Source organism: Limanda limanda, chromosome 8, assembly GCF_963576545.1.
Source record: "Limanda limanda chromosome 8, fLimLim1.1, whole genome shotgun sequence".
NCBI classification, from domain to species: domain Eukaryota; kingdom Metazoa; phylum Chordata; class Actinopteri; order Pleuronectiformes; family Pleuronectidae; genus Limanda; species Limanda limanda.
The window spans coordinates 19326093-19344988 of record NC_083643.1 but is presented as its reverse complement, the minus strand read 5'-3'; the positions used below and the strand labels follow the sequence as shown (position 1 = coordinate 19344988).

At 42.1% G+C, this 18896-nt stretch overlaps 2 protein-coding genes across 3 annotated transcripts; both read left to right on the top strand.

The window, feature by feature from the left end:
* The first annotated feature begins 463 nt into the window (after positions 1-463).
* On the top strand, positions 464-7022 carry zgc:136858 (uncharacterized protein LOC678543 homolog). Its single transcript, XM_061076006.1, has 19 exons — positions 464-972; positions 1426-1540; positions 1639-1753; positions 1851-2025; positions 2380-2491; positions 2912-3018; positions 3169-3295; positions 3469-3589; positions 3708-3793; positions 3987-4123; positions 4209-4268; positions 4352-4415; positions 4507-4601; positions 4692-4820; positions 5316-5430; positions 5518-5655; positions 5807-5973; positions 6337-6419; positions 6568-7022. The coding sequence occupies exons 2-19, from the start codon at positions 1459-1461 to the stop codon at positions 6758-6760; spliced, it is 2106 nt and encodes a 701-aa protein (XP_060931989.1). The 5' UTR covers positions 464-972; positions 1426-1458; the 3' UTR covers positions 6761-7022.
* A 1293-nt stretch (positions 7023-8315) lies between these two features.
* Positions 8316-18059, top strand: cnot4a (CCR4-NOT transcription complex, subunit 4a). 2 transcript variants are annotated; one of them, XM_061076608.1, is made up of 13 exons: positions 8316-8536; positions 10542-10764; positions 11104-11301; positions 11607-11693; positions 12003-12104; positions 12292-12417; positions 12513-12637; positions 12737-12943; positions 13517-13574; positions 13679-13934; positions 14882-15379; positions 15618-15851; positions 16068-18059. In XM_061076608.1, exons 2-13 carry the CDS (start codon positions 10591-10593, stop codon positions 16394-16396), a joined length of 2394 nt encoding a protein of 797 aa, XP_060932591.1. In that variant the 5' UTR covers positions 8316-8536; positions 10542-10590; the 3' UTR covers positions 16397-18059. The 2 variants fall into 2 exon arrangements, with proteins under 2 accessions (XP_060932591.1, XP_060932589.1); XM_061076606.1 differs by having other exon boundaries at positions 15618-15869.
* Positions 18060-18896: the final 837 nt, after the last annotated feature.

Sequence of the window (18896 nt, the reverse complement as noted above, 5' to 3'; positions counted from 1 at the left end):
ACAAGGTCCCGTAAATAGGCAAGATTTTTTTCATCTAGACTCATTAAATATTCAGTGGGAAATCAGTGGAAAAATCCCTGGATCCATAGCAAAATAATGGGTTCTTTACTGACCCATTCCACATCCTAGGTTTCATGGTAATCCGTCCAGTAGTTTTTGTGAAATCTTGCTGTAATTTGTTGGTAGAAAATGAGACAGGAACATTTATAATTTCTTCCCAGACTTTATTATATCTATGTAAATTTTTTTATAAACAAACATGCTTTGTAGGTGATATACCGTGTGTTTTACCGTGTTGCTTGTTGCATTGATGTCAGATGTCACGGTCACCAGGAGACAGTTCCAGACTGTAGTTTAGAGCACAGCGATCTGTGGTTGATGCTTGTGGGCTGTGTAAACAGTGTTCAGGTCAAAGTTCAACCCTCTGGGCAAAGTTTCCAGTATTTTAGTTGCATTGGAGAAGGTAAGCACTAAACTCTGCTGGGGGAAACTTAGGGTAGCTATTCAGTTAATGTTGATGGCTTCTTTCCAGCAATTTGATGGTCAGATGGTTTAAATGTAATGTGGTTTTGTATCAATCGATGTCTGTGATCTTCTCTGTGTCATTAATGAAGTGTTGATTACAAATTAAAGCTTTTAAATGAACAGTGTTAACAAATTAGATCTGTACCATGAACTTTATTTGCTTTATGCATCAAACACAATATTGATCGTATAATAATTTGTGTAGATGCAGTGACATAGGAGTAAAATGTGATAATAACACAGACGCTGGCTGTGGACTTTGGGTGTAAGTTTTTGAGAGTGGCCCCAAGAGGGGGGATGGTGGTGGGAATTTGTCCCTACTTACTGGAGCAAAGAAAACCCTCACAATAGCTGGTTTGGACTTGCCTTGCAGTGCCAGAAAACACACACTGCGGGGTGTGATACAGCTTGTGGGAGCCTGTTTGATAGTTCCTGCAAGAAATTGAGGTAATATTGTTTATTGTTCTGATTTCGACAAACACATGACCTAAACAGATTGTATGCGTGAACACAGAATGGACACACTTTTTTCCACTATATAAAAGTCTGCAAGAAATTGTCTTAATCAACCTTATTGTCTCTTTAGAGTCTTGGTGTTTGCATTTTTTGGCAGCTGTAAAGAAAACTTGCAGAGATGATGATCATCAGCTGCTCAGTGTATATATTTTTTTTAATCAAACAATGAGAAAGAACATTTCTCTCTCTAATGAGTCAAAATAAGCTATCATCAGAACATCTTAAACTTAGAAATTGTCCGATCATGTTTGGTATTTATGCAAATAGGAGTAATACTGGAGGGGAAGACTGACATTATCAGGCTGTAACAGTGAAAGACAGTTGATCAACTCAAGTTGACTGATCAGTGAGGATCCACTGACTCTGCTTTCTTTCCCATTGAAGTGTTTTCAGGGTTTCCCTCAAAATCTGAGCAGAATGAGGAGAATGCTGAGGAGCGTCCCTGCACTGGTCCTGAGAAGAGGAATCACAACGTATCAGAGCACATGGTGCAAACATGGTACATTTATCTTTGAAATCTCCAAAAAAATATTGCACACACAGCTCAAAGTGTAACGATGAGGATGATGATGATGATTTGTGAATCTCTCCTCTCAGACAGCCTCTTCAGAGTTCATTCATCTGTATCACAGGCGTTGGCAGAAAACAAACCAGTGGTTGCCCTTGAGAGCACTATTATCACACACGGCATGCCCTATCCACACAACCTGAGGTACACCTGCATGACCTTCAGCCGTCAACACACTCTGATACCAGCACTCTGATTGTTTAAATCCTTGACAATGATCCTTCTCGATGTAATTGCACAGCACAGCAAAGGAGGTGGAGGCCATCGTTCGAGCTGAAGGGGCCACGCCAGCCACGGTTGGAGTGATCAAGGGCAAAGTTCACGTCGGCCTGTCGTCAGAGGAGCTGGACCACCTCGCGCACTGCAGGAGCTCCGTGAAGGTGTCCCGTCGGGATCTGCCATACGTCACCAGCAAAGTGAGGCCATTCAGCTCAGATAAGAACAGTATTCAGATTGTTTGACCTACAGTAGAAACTCTAAAAATCTCCCTTTCATGTAAATGTCCTCAATTCAAAATCCTAATTCAATACATTTACTTTCATCAAATGTATTTATTAAGAGTAGCTCTTTTTAGATTTCTATATTTTACATTTACTACAAAGTTTGTGAACCCCTGGTTTAGTAATATTGCTGCCAATGGGAATTCGTACCAGCCTGATATACATGATGGCTGACCTGGTTGCAGGGTTTCATCCGCTTGAAATAAGTGAGTTTATATTTCATTATGGTGCGGTTGAGTCAGTCCTGTATGTATTTGTGTGTTTTCTCAGGGGCTCACTGGGGGAACGACAGTGTCAGCCACGATGATAGCTGCCCATCGAGCGGGCATCCCTGTGTTTGTCACAGGTGGTATCGGAGGAGTTCACAGAGACGGAGAGAACAGTAAGATGACACTCACCATACTGGAAACAAGCCACCTGGACTCAATAATACAGTACCTATAACTCTAAAGAAAAGATAATTATCTTGGCAAATAGTGATGATAGACAGACTATATGGTTTTTGCCTCTTTTTACATGGAGGTCTTTCTCAAAATAAACAATGACATCCTCATATACCAACTTGATTTGGTGACTAAGACCATGAACAGATTCAGCTGCCGAGGGCCGAGCCCACCTGGTGTCAGGATAGTTCACTCTGAGGAAGACCTTCCTGTGTATTAACACCAGGACTCAGGATTGTGACTTTGACTTAACTCTTTTTGGGGCATGTGAAGAAGAATGAGTTTTTTATTTATAGAGCCATAATAGTTACATAAAGTCTTATCATTAGCCTCCACTGACTTAATGATTGTTCCTTTAGGTCTGGACATCAGTGCAGATCTGACAGAGCTGAGCAGAACTCCCATCGCTGTGATCTCTGCTGGGGTCAAGTCTATTCTGGATATTGGTCGCACCCTTGAATTCCTCGTAAGAATTTGGAGATCATTTTTAAATACTATTTGAGTGGAGACTTTTTATACAGCCAAATATGTGTGAGCAATATTTTGTGTTGTATTATTCGAGATGTGGGAATGAAACTAAAATAGGTTATTTCTTCTGTTGTGTATCTTTAATCAGGAAACACATGGCGTCTGTGTAGCCACTTATGGGAAGTCAAAGAACTTCCCAGCATTCTTCTCTCCTAAAAGTGGATTCACTTCCTCGTGCCAGGCGGAAAACCCGACTGAAGCTGCAAAACTCATTGGTATATGAACATTTCATATCCTGAAGATTGTCCTAGAGTTTAAACAGATTCTGTGTCCAGGCATATTAAACACAGAATATGTTTCAGTTGGTAACCCAATTGTGCAATTGGATTGTCGTGCTTTATGTCATTTTTTGTTACAAGTCTGGATGTCAGTATTCTATGTATTTCAGCGAGCACTCTGTCCCTGGGTCTTCAAAGCGGTGTCCTGTTAGCGGTGCCCATCCCAGAGGAGCATGCAGCCGCTGGCCTGCAGATAGAGGAAGCTGTACAGGCTGCAGTGACAGAGGCCAGGTAAAGAAAGTCTGTTATACTCTTGCAATCTGTCGCTTTCTCAGCAGTCATTTTCTACATCAATGGAGAATTTGATGGGGAAATCCTCACTTTTTATTTGTCTATTTGATTCCCTCAGCACTAAACGAATCACTGGAAGAGATGTGACCCCATTTATTCTTCAGAAGGTCAATGAGCTGACTAAAGGAAAGTCCCTTCAGGCCAGTATCCTTGAAGAAATCTAAAAACATCAACCAAAGAAAACAGGAAACGTGATCATATCAAATTCTTAGAAAAAAAACATTTCATAAATGTGTTTCCTCTCAGGCTGACAGAGTTAAACTACAGTAAACTTAATTGTCTCCTGCCGATTACCTATGTGCTGTAATACACGGTCCTTAACCAGGAATGTTTCAAGACATCGCTCTCATTCATAACAATGCTCGAGTTGGAAGTCAGATCGCCTGCGCACTGTCAGAACTCATGAATGAGAGAAAGTTAAAAAATAAAACTCATCATTCTGGAAAACACACATCACAATCAGAGTCAGATATCGTGAGTACAAACACACATGTTGGAGTATTTCCACAGAAGTCATATATTGGCACAATACAGAACCTTTAGTGCTTTTATTTTACAGGTTGTGATTGGAGGAATAAATGTAGATTTCATTGCCAAAGGAAAAGCAAAAACAATTCACGTAAGTTTAATTTACAACACATTTATCCACAGGTCTTATAACAACATACAATATAGTCTGAGAGCAGTTGTTACATCTTTCAGTTTGGACAGACCAACCCAGGAAGTGTGTGTCAGTCATTTGGTGGTGTAGGACGGAACATCGCTGGTGAGTTCCTTATCTTATGTTCATGCACGTTTCCATCAACACTTTAAAACCTGATTGTGCCACATTCACTTCTGTGGTGTTTGTCTTCCAGACTCTCTGAGTCGATTAGGCCACAGGCCTCTGTTCATCTCAGCTGTTGGAGCTGATTCAAACGGTGATGCCGTGTTAAACTACTGTAAACATATGGTATGTGCACATCAACAGGTGACTGTCACTAAGCAGGATTAAGATTCTTCTTACTGAATTAGGCAAATGTTATATTCTTGTTTCTGTAAGAACACCAGTGGTGTTGCCAGGCTGGGGGGACAAAGCACAGCTACTTACTGTGCTGTCTTCACTGAGAGTGGAGAACTGAGCCTCGGCTTGGGCGACATGGACATTCACCAGCAAATCACAGAGCAGTGTGTAAGTTTGAATGGCGCTCAGTAGAGCCCATAGCTCCAATAAATTCACTAGATCTGGATTTTTATCCGGATCTGCACCAAATTGCATACACTCGTAAATATGAATAACCTAAATATGTCGGGTTAGGGTTGAACAACGCTCCATCTCACAATGTTAAAGAAAGTGAAAAAAGAAAAAGAGATCCTGAATCTGATCCTACCTTCACAGGCTCATATTTAATGTGTTCGATGTAAATATTCTTTGTCTTCCAAAGAGAGTAAACCGAACAGCCTTTTACATTTATACATAAACAATACTCCTGTCAAGAAAATTATTATTTGCATTAGTTTTCAATCTATATTTTATACTCTCTTAACCAATCCTTAAAATTGTTGTTGTATTTTATGTGTATCTGTGAAGCAGCTATGTTATCGAAGGTTCCATAGAAATAAACATCACTTATTTGATTACTACACTTTATTTATTATTATTCTATCTTTGATCTACATTTTCTAGGTGTCGCAGTTTGAGAAGCAGCTTTCATCAGCCACTCTTGTGTGTCTTGATGGAAATATCCCTGTCTCCACTATTGACTATGTGTGTGGTGTTGCCAAAAAGCACAATATCAACGGTAAGCACTGGTAGACGGTAACTAAATGATAATGAAAGATTGTCAACACAAGGTTTATTTCATGTATACCACTGATGTGTGTCACAGTCTGGTACGAGCCAACTGATTCAGAAAAGGCTTGTAAGCCTTTCCTGTCTGACGCCTGGAAGTCTCTGTCCTATTCGTCCCCAAACCTGGCGGAGCTGTGCACCATGAACAAAACACTGGGTATCCAAACACCTGAAGGTAAACAGAAGGAGGCCAGAGAGGCAGAAAAATAGTATTGAATGGTTCAACTTTAGACATTTCGACCCACAGTGGTTAGAGCTAGGTCACTTGTTAAAAATGTGAACAGTGTGACAGGCTGCGGATGTGGTTTTGTCTTGTGGTGTGTCAGTGCTGCCAAGTTTTCTGGAGGAGGTGCTGGGTGCTGCTGTGGATCTCTCACGCCCCCTTCTGGAGCATCTTCACTGTCTGGTGGTGACTCTGGGGGCTCATGGCGTGTTGGTGTGTGGAGAGCAGGACGCAGGCTCGGTCAACCTGCAGCCAAGACAACAGAGGAGGGTAAGGACTGCCTGACCATACATACAGTATAATGTATGGGGATGATGATGATGGTGGTGATGGTGACGAGGATAACGATGATGACAATGATGATGACGATGGGGTTGATGTTGATGTTGATGTTGATGTTGATGTTGATGATGATGATGATGATGATGATGATGATGATGATGATGATGATGATGATGATGATGATGATGATGATGATGATGATGATGATGATGATGATGATGATGATGATGATGATGATGATGATGATGATGATGATGATGATGATGATGATGATGATGATGATGATGATGATGATGATGATGAAGGTTACCAGAACAGTAAAAGTGAGGATGGTTTTTGCTACACTTTCAGAGCAGGAAGCTTTGTGCTGTACATTACCCGGCGCTGCCCGTGACGCCAGAGGAAACAGTGAATGTATCAGGAGCAGGAGACAGGTGCCAAAACTTTTCCTCACCTTTCTTTCTCTTCCCTTCTTTTTTCTTCTGCAGCCACAGTTTCAGACACTTTTCATTTCCAATGATCTGTATTCTCTCTGCCAGTAACAGTTCCCACAGAGGACACTCATCTATGCTCTCTCTTCAGTCTTGCAGGCGCTCTGATGGCAGGGATCCTCCGGCGGCGAGACACACACAGCTGTGTTCGGATGGGGCTCTTGGCTGCACGGCTGTCCCTGGCATCACCGCACCCCATCGACCCCACGCTCACCTTTGACTCAGTAGATCTAAACAAAGTCCAGACTCAGAACTGGCCCAAACCGAGCTACAGGTGCATGTAGATTGAACATATTCAGTTGTTCAATCAGTTTGGGACATTGGCAGAGAAACGTGAGAAGAATTTGGATTATAGCGCAATGTTTTTTAAACAGATGTTTCAGTGTTTTATGATTTTAGCCTTGGATTCATGTGAAACCAAAATGAAACGCTGAGAAAATAAATGTAATGTTTGATAACACGTAACACAAATTGTATTTGATATAACTGATTTATGACCCCTAACTTGAGCTCATGATTACAAATCCTTGTGAATAAATTATAAGAATATACAATATAAGGTTCTCTAGTGTTTTGATTTCTTATACTGCAGAAAACTACATATTGAACAGCAGTGATGGAGGAAGTCCAGCCTGTTAGTGGTAATTTTACTTGTAAAATGCTTTGTATGTGATTCTTGAGAAAACTGACTGAAAAGAAGCATTGTTCCAAACCTCGAATGTTATGTATAGATCTTAGATAAGAATGTCTGTTTTCATTAATTGAATAATACTTCCATCCATTCATTCATTATCTACTGCTTGAATATAGGCTCAGAGTGTAATGATAGATAGATAGATAGATAGATAGATAGATAGACAGACAGATACATACATACATACATACATACATACATACATACATACATACATACATACATACATACATACATACATACATACATACATACATACATACATACATACATACATACATACATACATACATACATACATACATACATACATACATACATACATACATACATACATACATACATACATACATACATACATACATACATACATACATACATACATACATACATACATACATACATACATACATACATACATACATACAACATTAGCAGCAGTCGTTGGGACATGAGTATGTTATGATATGTCATTCATTATTCAGGCTCAGGTTCCAGATAAAATACAACACAATTCCTAAACATAAAATTCATACAATAATGACAAAAATTTGATATTTGATCGTAACTTAATGCACTTGGTTGATATTTCCATGGCACATTATTCATACTTATATCTGCATGACCATAAAACTGGTATTAAACTGACTTCTATTACATGTGACATTTAAACTGTCTGGAAAAGTCGTAATAAAATTTACATATTCAATTAAAGAACCTTTAATTGTGAAGAACTGCACTTTTAATTAGTCATTAAAAGTGCATAAAAAGTTCTTTCGTGTCGTGGCTTCGAAGTGTGTTTCGAGTATTCAAGGAGGAATTTTGTGACGCGCGTATCGAGGTGTGTGTTGATGACGTAGGTGGTGGTTATCAAAGCGAGCCGGCCACGATGGAAGAGCAAATGAAGCTTATGCCCACGAGTGAACCAATTGGATGCAAAGCGTCACATCTTCATGAAGCTCCATCTCGCCATCACTACTTTCAATGCACTTTGCCCATTTGCCTTCATCTCGTAAGTCCCGTTCCACATGTTGGCATAGAACTTTTTCCCGGAAAACTCTATCTCCCACAATGCCCCTGTGCTGCTGCGCAGACTCAGTGGCACGGCATACTTGCCCCATTCCCTCCTCCCAACATTAATGCTAGCTAAGATGGTGGTTTGAGCGTAAATTGTCTCTACAATACCAAGAGAAGAAAAGGGGCAGAAACATCTTTACAGCCTTTTAATCACAGCAGACCAACTCGTCTACGGTTGTCTTAAGTGACCGTCCGTAGAAATTTGGACATTTCACATACACTGGGCCGCAGTCTCCGCCCAATCTGGTGTGACTCCCTCGGAGTGGAATCTAAGCTAAATACGGACAGGGTAAGTGACGCTAGCGCTAGCCGGGCTGCTAGCCGGACTAGCCAGCACCCACTCTCCCTCATCGATCACAGGAGAGCTGGGTCTCCCACGACTTCACACACTGACGCGAGAGCTTCCTGGAGCCCGGGTTGTGTTAGTGCCGTGTTGTGTTAGTGTCGTGGGAGCAGTGTCAGTTGTTTACTGTGTCGGTTACCCTCCTCCAGCCCAGCGCTAGCCTGTGTAGGCCGCGCCGTACGTCTTCATGATAATGTAGCACGCTAGCAGTTAGCAGGCTTCAAGCTGTCAGTTCGTATGTAGGATAAACAGTAACGGCGTGTCATGCGTTTATTCACATGTTCAACACCAGTAGCCAGATGGCATGCACCTCTGTGGGTTTTGTTTTTGCTGGTTACACATCCAATCACCCCTGGATATCCGCTGCTAGCCCGACCGGCTTCTTTCGCCTAATTTGCGCCCAATGTTAGCTTAGCCTATCGTTAGTCAAATAACATCTGTCATAATGTGGGATCCAGAAGACAGCAGCTACAGTTACCAGCCTCTCTATCTGGGTGTTTAGGCTGAACACACGACTTTAGCTTCCAGCTGGTGTCTGCAGGTGAAGCTGTGACTCCCGGTTTACATGAGTATTCACCAGCTGCCAGCTACAGTAAAAGGGAAATGTTGGCATTTCCCTGTCATCATCCACTGGGGTTATATCAGAGTGACGACAGCGGTGTTGTCACACGTACACACTGAACCGATAACATTTAACCACTTCAATCGTAAACAAACGCCGATTCCTTTTAAATTCCCCCAGTAAAGCCCAGGATGACTGTGTCGAGTTAGGCACTGTCAGCCAGATACAACCAAAGATACCACAACATCCGCAGCAGCTATCAGTAGAGCTGCTATTAGCCTGTGTGTTAGGATGGACATTCATTTTCCACTTTACAAGCAGAGGCTTGAGTAAACTACGTTCAGATTTACACTTCTGTCTGAGTATTCATAATGTCTTGATCATTAAAACAGTTACACATAAAGCTGAGAGGATTAGTCGACTAATCTATACATTGAGAGAAAGCTATCAGAAATGATTCTGATGCCAAATATTTTCAGGTTTCAGCTTCTCAGCATGACAATTTTCTCCTTTTCTTTGCCATATCACTTCCTAAACTAAATCTTTTTTTGTGTGTGTTTTTTTTTATTACTTATGTTCGAACAGATTAAGGCAAATGAAGAAGCTTTTGACTTCCTCTATTTTTTGTTATTTCATTACCTAAATTATTAACTTTGTCATTGTGAACATAATCACTAGTTGCAGCCCTACCTGCAGATTATTTGTCTATGGATTATTTTATCTCCAAAATATAACGATAGTCTTTTCAAATATTGAATCTACCCTTGATGGGGTTGATGAGGAGATATAATATAAGTAATGCTACGCACCTCAGCTCAACCACAAACTACAGCCACCAAAAGTTGGATCAACACCTCTTTAAAAAGTTTAATCATAGACTGAACACTATATTTGTCATTAAAGTAAAAATATATTTCATTAGACTGCAGTAGTTTTTAGCAAGGTGTAACTAATAAACTGTCAACTGAGTGTTATGTTTCATCTGCTGCTGACTGGGTAAAACTCTGCATGGATGATATTTATATAGTAATATGCCAGTGTGTGATTAGTCCGAGTTTTTTTTCCCCTCTGCTGCTGAAGCAGACCCATCCTGCTCACTTGTTAACAGGTTCAAGTACAATAGCACTCAGAAAAAGCAAATATATCGGTCAAGGCCCCACAGTCTCCTGACATCCAAACAAACTGCTCTTAATTGTACACAGTCATTAATACTTCTTCTGGGCTTGTAGTTTTTGTGTAATACTGCTAACTAACAAAAAGCAAAAGCAGATAAAAACATACCCTTTTTGGTGGAGGGTTAATAGTAGAAAGAATTCAGAAGGCTGACATTATTTTCACTCGTGCCATGAGGGAACTCTCAGACTCACCATCCTTTCTCTGTTTCCGTAGCCCTGTGCTCTGTGAACAACTTCAACACTGACACCAGCCGTGCCATAGGATGTCCCACAGCCCTGAAATGAAGGATGACCCCATGGAGTGCCCTCTGTGCATGGAGCCGCTGGAAATTGATGACGTCAACTTCTTCCCCTGCACCTGTGGCTACCAGATCTGCCGCTTCTGTTGGCATCGCATCCGCACAGATGAGAACGGCCTGTGCCCTGCCTGCAGAAAGGTGAGGAAACTTTGCAACGACCACAGAATCAGAGAAATTCATCCCAACTGGACACTGAGCTGTTTGTAGTGTCAGCAGAGGTGATGTGCTTTGTGAACACAGGGTGGAAACTAACTATTCAATCCCCCTTTTACAATAGCTAGTCATTTTAAATATCAGCTTGTCATCAAGTGAATTTTATAGCATTACCAGTTTGGCAATTAAAGCCTGTTAAACAACCACACTGACAGCTAAAGGCCTCCATCCCACTCTATCTTTCACAAAGCCACATCATTTAGAAGAGTAGGCCTTTTTTTCTCGTGCGATGGACGAAAACTTCTTTGTGTTTTCTCTGTGTAGCCGTACCCAGAGGACCCAGCTGTGTACAAGCCTCTGTCACAGGAGGAGATCCAGAGGATAAAGAATGAAAAGAAGCAGAAACAGAACGAGAAGAAGCAGAAGGTGACAGAAAACCGCAAACATCTGGCAAGTGTCAGAGTGGTCCAGAGAAATCTGGTGTTTGTGGTTGGGCTCTCACAGCGGCTCGCCGACCCAGAGGTGAGTACAGAGTGATCGCTCACCAGCTAGTGAGACCTGTGCTGCTGGTGTGTTGTAAATGATAACTTTGATATGGATAAGGTAGTGGCTGTGAAGGTAGATTTATCTTGAGCTTGACTATCATCCACAGTGTGAAGATTGAAAAGATCTTGATAGGAAGAGATTTTCATGGACATATAAAGGTCTCAGTGCGGCCCCCACCGAAGCCTCAAAGTCAAAAGCTTGTGTTCAACATTGTGTATTTGAGATGTCACAGTCCATCAAAGCTCTCTGGTCATTGTTATTTCTTCACATTGTGCCTACAGGTCCTAAAACGACCAGAGTATTTTGGGAGGTTTGGGAAAATCCATAAAGTGGTCATCAACAATAGCACATCATATGCCGGTTCACAGGTGAGTGGTCAAATCCTAATGACTGGATGAACACGCAGTAGATAGGTTTATAAACTTTATCAGAGGTTTATCGATATAATTTATTTAAATACAGAAAACCTGTGTTGTTAACTCTTTTACTGAAATGTGTATATTATATTTAGCAACTCATGTTACCATGAGTTGCTAAATATTTCTGTAGCATTGTTTTAGGTATCTTTTTTTCTGTACTTTTTGTATATCAATTTTTTATAATTAATAATGGAACATTTCATAGATTATATTATTGGATCATTAAGTAGCCACTGTTTGCTTTTTTGCTTTTTTCAGGGGCCTAGTGCTAGCGCGTATGTCACTTACATCCGCTCTGAAGACGCCTTAAGAGCAATACAGTGTGTGAACAATGTGGTTGTTGATGGCAGAACACTCAAGGTGAGAATCCTCATCAGTTGAACTTATATGGCTCTTAGTTTACTTTTTTTCCTCTCAGTTTGAAAGAGTTGCAGTGTATATAAAGATTAAACAAAACATCAGACAGAAGGGTCCTTGATTTTTCACATTATTTTTCACATTTTCTTGTATCCTTTTAACTCTGCTTGTATCTGTTTTTGCATTCCAGGCTTCTTTAGGCACAACAAAGTACTGCAGTTACTTCCTTAAAAGTATGCAGTGTCCCAAACCTGATTGTATGTATCTACATGAGCTGGGGGATGAAGCGGCTAGCTTTACTAAAGAGGAGATGCAGGTAAAAGTCTTAAGAATACATCTTCGCTCTCTGTCCTGTATGAGTTGTTAATAGTTGAAAAAGCAGTCATCTCATGTTATGTCGTTTTTTCTTAGGCGGGAAAACATCAAGAGTACGAGCAAAAACTCCTCCAAGACCTCTATAAAATTAACCCTAGCTTTCTACAACCTCCAGCATGTGGTACAGAGAAGTCGAAGAGTAAATCCAACTCCACACAGAGGTTGTTTTGTCATTTCTTCTATGTTCCTTGTCCTATTACCTCCAATGTAGCTCGTAGTATTGGGCGAACTTTGTTTTGATTTCTCCTGCTTTGCAACAGATCCAACAATAGCAATGGGAAAGATGGGTGGCCAACACTGTCAGGGCATAACAAACTGGCCAATGGGCTTTCAGAGGATCGCAAGTCCCCTCCGCTGCTAGACTATCTAGACCAAGATGTTATTACTTCAGACGGGCTAGATACAGACCTGGGTCCTGGTCAGTGTACGAGCCTGTCCCCCTTCTCCTCCAACTGTGACAGTAACAGGTAACACTGACAACTCCTCCTCATCACTGCTGTATACTCCAAAAAATGATTTATCATCTTCACAGGGTCCACATTGTAGAAGATACTATTTTAATTTCTCAGTTTTGTTATGAATGATATGTAATGTTTCGGAGCCAACAAGCTATGAGAGTAAAAATAGGGAAACTGTACAATCACTGCATGTCAGAAAAGCATATATCGTTTTCCATCCTTCGGTTTACAAGAAATACCACACAACAAATTTTGACTCGATTTGATTGTCCGTTTTTGCAATTTAAACGTTGATATTGCTCGGGGAGTTTTACCAAGTTTTTGTAGGCTACTCTTCATTATCTCTGTGTGGGTTAGCTGTAAGTCGCTCAGAAAACATTCAGTCAATCAGAGCAGACCAAGAAAAAAGGCCCTGTATTTCTAAAGGTCTATTGAGAAGCATGAGAGAATTATATGTCAAACTGTATAGAGATGGTTTTTGGTTCTTAAAACCCCAAATACTTCTTTTGGATATCAAAACTTGAGATAAAAGCTAGAGATGTGAAAAATGTGTATCTAAATAAATGTCTTTTCTGTCTTTAGTCCCAGTGACAAACCTTCAGAATCAATAGGTATGGTGAATGGAGAGACTTTACAACCGGTAAGACTACTTAAACTATTATTTCAGTTACATTTAAATGACAGTAACTCTGGTCTGAGACAGACGAACTCACAAACATTTTTCTTTCTCTTTTTTTTTTCTAGATGCCCACCAGTGACTCCCCCTCTCCTCCCCCGGGTTTAACCAAGCCCAGCCTGGTGGTGCCCATCAGTGTGTCAGACCTCACAGCCCGGTCACCCTTCGAGGGTGCGGCAGCCGAGTCCCAGTCGCTCTTCTCAGACAACAGCAACTTCAGACACCCTAACCCACTCCCTGCCGGCCTGCCCCCCTTCCCCAGCTCCCCCCGCGGCAGCTCTGACTGGCCCATGACTCCTGAACCACAGAGCCTCTTCACATCAGGTGCAATTGGGATTAAACGAAAATTGTTGTGCTTTTAAAACAGTGGCACAAAGTCACAGCAACATTTTTGAAATGATGGATTCATCTGCTTTATCCTGACTATTTGTTTTCGTAATACAGTGGCCATAAGCTTTTTACACCATTATATTGACTGTAATGGTGGTGTCTTATTACGTTTGCATTGTCTGCTGTTGCAGGGTTTGTAAATTGTTCTTGATAATAAAACGAGCAGACTGCTTTAGAGGGCTGCCCCCTCTTTACAGATTAGTCAATCTGTAGTCAGAGGCATCACCATTTACTCAATAAAATCTTTTTTTATAGGAAATGACTTCACTGAATGATGTCTCTGGCTTCCTGGTAGTCCTCTTAAATATGTTAGTCTTGAATAAGATTTCAAAAGGTCTTTTGAAAAACATTGCAGAGACAGTTTGAGGGATTCAGCCTGTTACCAGACAAACCGCCAATTTAGTGCACAAGGCTGAATATAATGTGCTGAAGATAAAATTGTTACTGTTCTTCAACCCTTTGATTACAGTCATAACTCTGGTCTCCTTTGAGTAGTTACATATTGTCACAAAGTCAGCATAAGAACAAGAGATGTTGAACCTAAGCACCAGAGTCCCAAACTGTGTAGAGATGCAAGTATTTTAGCCTTATTTTTTTTATAGGGTATAGTAGCCTGTAGTAACACTTCGTTTTGTGTGTAAAACACTTTGAAGGTAAAACCAAAAATCTTAACTAATTCTGTGTCAACAGCTGTTGCAGTGATATGGGAACCCTCAAATGCACAGATGTTAAGATCAGGAGACTCTGACCTGTCAAACACAATTGGTGTCTTCTAAAATGTTTTGAGCGGTCACAGATGTAGCTCTTAATGCACCATACAATGGCAGTCAGTCATGTAAGATGTTCTCACTTCAACTTGTATCTGTCTTCTTTCCTCGCAGACACAATACCAGTGTCTTCTTCCACAGACTGGCAGGCGGCCTTTGGCTTCGGCTCGTCCAGCAAACAGCAGGACGACGACTTGGGCTTCGATCCCTTCGATGTCACCCGCAAGGCTTTGGCCGACCTGATAGAGAAGGAGCTGTCGGTACAGGATCAGTGTCCCTTGTCCCCAGGGCTCCTCTCCCACGGGAGCAATCACGGTCCCGGCCTGCCACCCCTCAACCCAAGCGCCGCCTCCCACCACTTCCCCAGTGGCCTGCCACGCCTTCCCCAGCTCCACCACAGAGCCATCTACAGCTCGTTCAGCTTCCCCGGCAGTCAGAACAGCCAGGCCAGTCAACAGCAGCCATCTGCCAGACACCCCTGGATGGGCGTCCCCACACGAAATAACCTCACACACTTGAACCACTCAGCCAGTGCTGCCTCACACAGTAATTTCCTGGACCTGAATCTGCCCCCTCAGCACAACACAGGACTGGGAGGGATCCCCATTTCAGGTACAGGACACCTGTGTCACTTTTCATGTTAAAATCCTGAGCAGATGCATTACATGATGATGTCATTGAATTCCACACAGTGTATGTCCACTTCCACACAGCGTTAAGATACTGTTTACTATTGTTTTTATTTATCTTTATTGACTTTACAGAGGAAACAGTCGCAGTTCTGCATTCAACCACTAGTCTGTGTTTCCGACGCCTGAGGAACTGACACGTGTTTTTTCCTCTCCTGCAGAAAACAGTGGCTCTATAGACGGCTTAAATGTAAAAGAGTGGCAGGACGGCCTCAGAGCTCTCCTGCCCAACATCAATATCAATTTCGGGGGTCTCCCAAACTCCTCTTCGTCTTCATCCTCCTCATCCTCCAACAGTGTTAATCACATCGGTGGGCCGACAGGGCCGGTAGGCATCTCACACAGCCTGAGCTGGGATGGTACAGCCAGTTGGATGGACCCGGCTATCATCACAGGTAGAAACTACAATGCAGGTCATTATATGATTTAACAATCACAATTTTTTATATTTCATTATTTGGTTTAGTCATCACATTTACAAAACTGTCTTATCATTGTTGCTGAGAATAAGGATAAATCAGTTATCAAAATACTTTCTGATGATTTTTTTGTTGTTGGTCAAGGAATTGTATTTGCTTTACACTCTTTGTATTTACTCCCCCCTCCCACAGGCATCCCGGCCTCGGTAGGCAACAGTTTAGACTGTCTCCAGGACGACAACCCACCACACTGGCTCAAATCCCTGCAGGCACTCACAGAGATGGACGGCCCGTCCAGTTCAGTGGTGACCACGCCCCAGCCCCTCCACAGCGGCCTCCTCGACGCCCATATCCCACTCCACCACAGAGCCGCCGGCGGCTGGGCTCCCTACATGCCCCCACCCACAGCCAACCCCGCCAGCCAGTACCACTCCCCGCCCCCAGGCTTCCAGACCGCCTTCAGACCCCCAGGACAGCCTGCCACAGAGCTGCTACAGAGTGCCGCCGTGGACCGCCACTGAACACAGACTACAGCAGACACCCCATCCATTCCCCTCACTACCACTTAATACCCACTCATCCTGTACCCTGTTCTGCCCCTCCCCCCCAATGCAATACACACCAATCTGCAGAGTATGACAAAATTATTAACAAAGTAACAAACATGCTTTCTTCTTTTTCTCTTCCCCCCTCCTTCATTGTCTACTCCGAATGCCTATTTGTTTTTGTTTCTGTTTGTGGCCCACAAGTTATCGAGACCCTTTGTCTGCTACCATCACCAATCTTTAGACCTAGTTCTGGGCGTTAACATGGGTAATCATTGTGTTGCTTGCCGTTTTACGGAGAGCACAAGAAAAAAGTAGAGCATCAAGGCGACCAGCTGTGACACAAGAGTTCACAAACTCTACAAACTGGCAACGAGACAAATCAGCTGAAGTGGGGTCTTTTTTAAAAATCAAAAAAATTATGTAACAGTAAGCATGAACAACATTTGTGTTTTTTGAAAGTTGAAAGTTGCAATTAGGTTTTGAGGAATGAAACAAGCTGTGAATCTGCTCTTTGAAGCTTTGCCCCAAAGACCCTCATCCTCCCTACTTTGACAGGAGACCGAAACGGTTAACCCTTCCAGCTGAGAAGCGGATAAGAAGAGGCGCGAGAGAGAGAGAGAAAAAGGGGTTGGCACTTAGCTTTTTTTGAGAGTGTTTTTTTTTTCCAATGAAATGTCCTATAAAAAGAAGCTGAGATTTGGTGAGAAGAGGGTGAATGCAGATGACACATGGGAGTTGAGGGCACAGGCTATGCATGGGCTCCCTGTTAGGTAGGGACACAAATGGTCTGCCTGAGAGGCCACTTAGCCCACATTCCCTTCAGTGGAGGGCTCTCAGTAGCCCCGTCCTGCTGGAGGGAAATTTTCGCTGAACCTCTGTATCAGAGGATAGAGCACTGCCTAACCGCAGGGAGCCAGGGCTTTGGGAGATCGTGGCACACATCCTGAGCAATAGGGCTAGACTCTTACTCACAGTGCCACTGTGTGGTACCTGCAGTAGCTAGCCCTAACATGGACAGCCACCAAGTAGACAGGACAATGATTAGGCGGATGAGGAAAATGACCCACGATGATAGTGAAAGGGTTAACTGGTCCCCTTGTTCGACCCAGAAGGGCTTAAACGAGGCCTTAAAATGAACAGATGAGAGAAAGGAGCTTGAGTGAGTGAAGGGAGGACTCTTAACGATTGCTGAAAATTATGCAATATTGTATTTGACTTTAGCAACTGTATGTGAGCCTGTGTCATAAAGAAAGATGCAGCGAGACAATTGTGAGTACTGTAGTAGTGGTTATTTTAAGGAGCTCTCACCCATTAGGATTCGCGACCGGCCTCTCGGACCACCGCCGTTTTTCTTTTTTCTTTTTTGAAGTCTTAATTCTCTCATCCGTGTTCGCTCTGTCTCTCTTTCTCTCTCTTACCACCCCCCTCCCCACCCCACCCCCTCCTGCTGTTCTGTATTTAACAGTATTCACAAAATGAACAAACTCATCCAGGAGAAACCAACCACAGAGTCATACAATGGGTTTTAACATGATGTTGCGAGGTTTAAAAAAAATAAGAAATCGAGGCGCTTAAAGGAAGTCAACTGTCCTCTGCAGGTCTGGAAAAATGAACCTTAAATAAAACTGAAAACTCAGAGCTGGTGTTTTTCTGATGTTGTGTTCTCATCACCACGACTCATATGTGCACGATTTTAACTATAAAGTTGTCACCACCATATTATTCATGACTGATCTTGTAAATCACACCTGTTTCCTATTCCCAAAGTCTTCCAGTAGGGGGCAGATCACTTTCTGTTACTGATGAAGCTCTGCAGTCAAACTTTGGGTCAGCACACACAAGGTTACACTGAATGACACTGATACAACACTTTTCTCTGATGCATCATCTTTATTTTGCTAAATAACACTGTTACATTTCACTGTATATAATAAGCACATTAGATTTATACAAAGTTCATAAGGGGGTTTTGATCATATGTTTTATTTATAGCAGCAACGTGCAGATCTCAGGGCTTTAGTTAGCAGCTCTTCAGCTTATGCAGCAGCAGATTCCTGCAGCACTTTATCTGTCCTGTAGGACTAGTGACAGACACAGGGAGGAGCACAACTGATACAAATACTTCACTGTCTCAGCAGTAAGATGCTGTATCTGAATCAGGTGTCTCTGGATTCCATCGTGCCCACAAATCCCTGATTCCAGTGTTTTTTTCCTCCTCTTAAATTGTTAAGTTCCCATCATTTTGTGAGCGTTGGGGAGTGTAAACAGAAAGTATAATGTTTCTTTTTTGTGGTTAAATTTCTCCACCTTTCCCCTCAATTGAAACACATTAAGATTTGTTACAACCAGACAAAGATCTAATGGCTTTTTGTTTTTGGCAAATTTGTTTCTGCTGTAAAGTATGAAATTATAGATATACATCTGTAAACATATTTTGCAATTAAAATAGTAAATTACTTATGTATTAATAAAT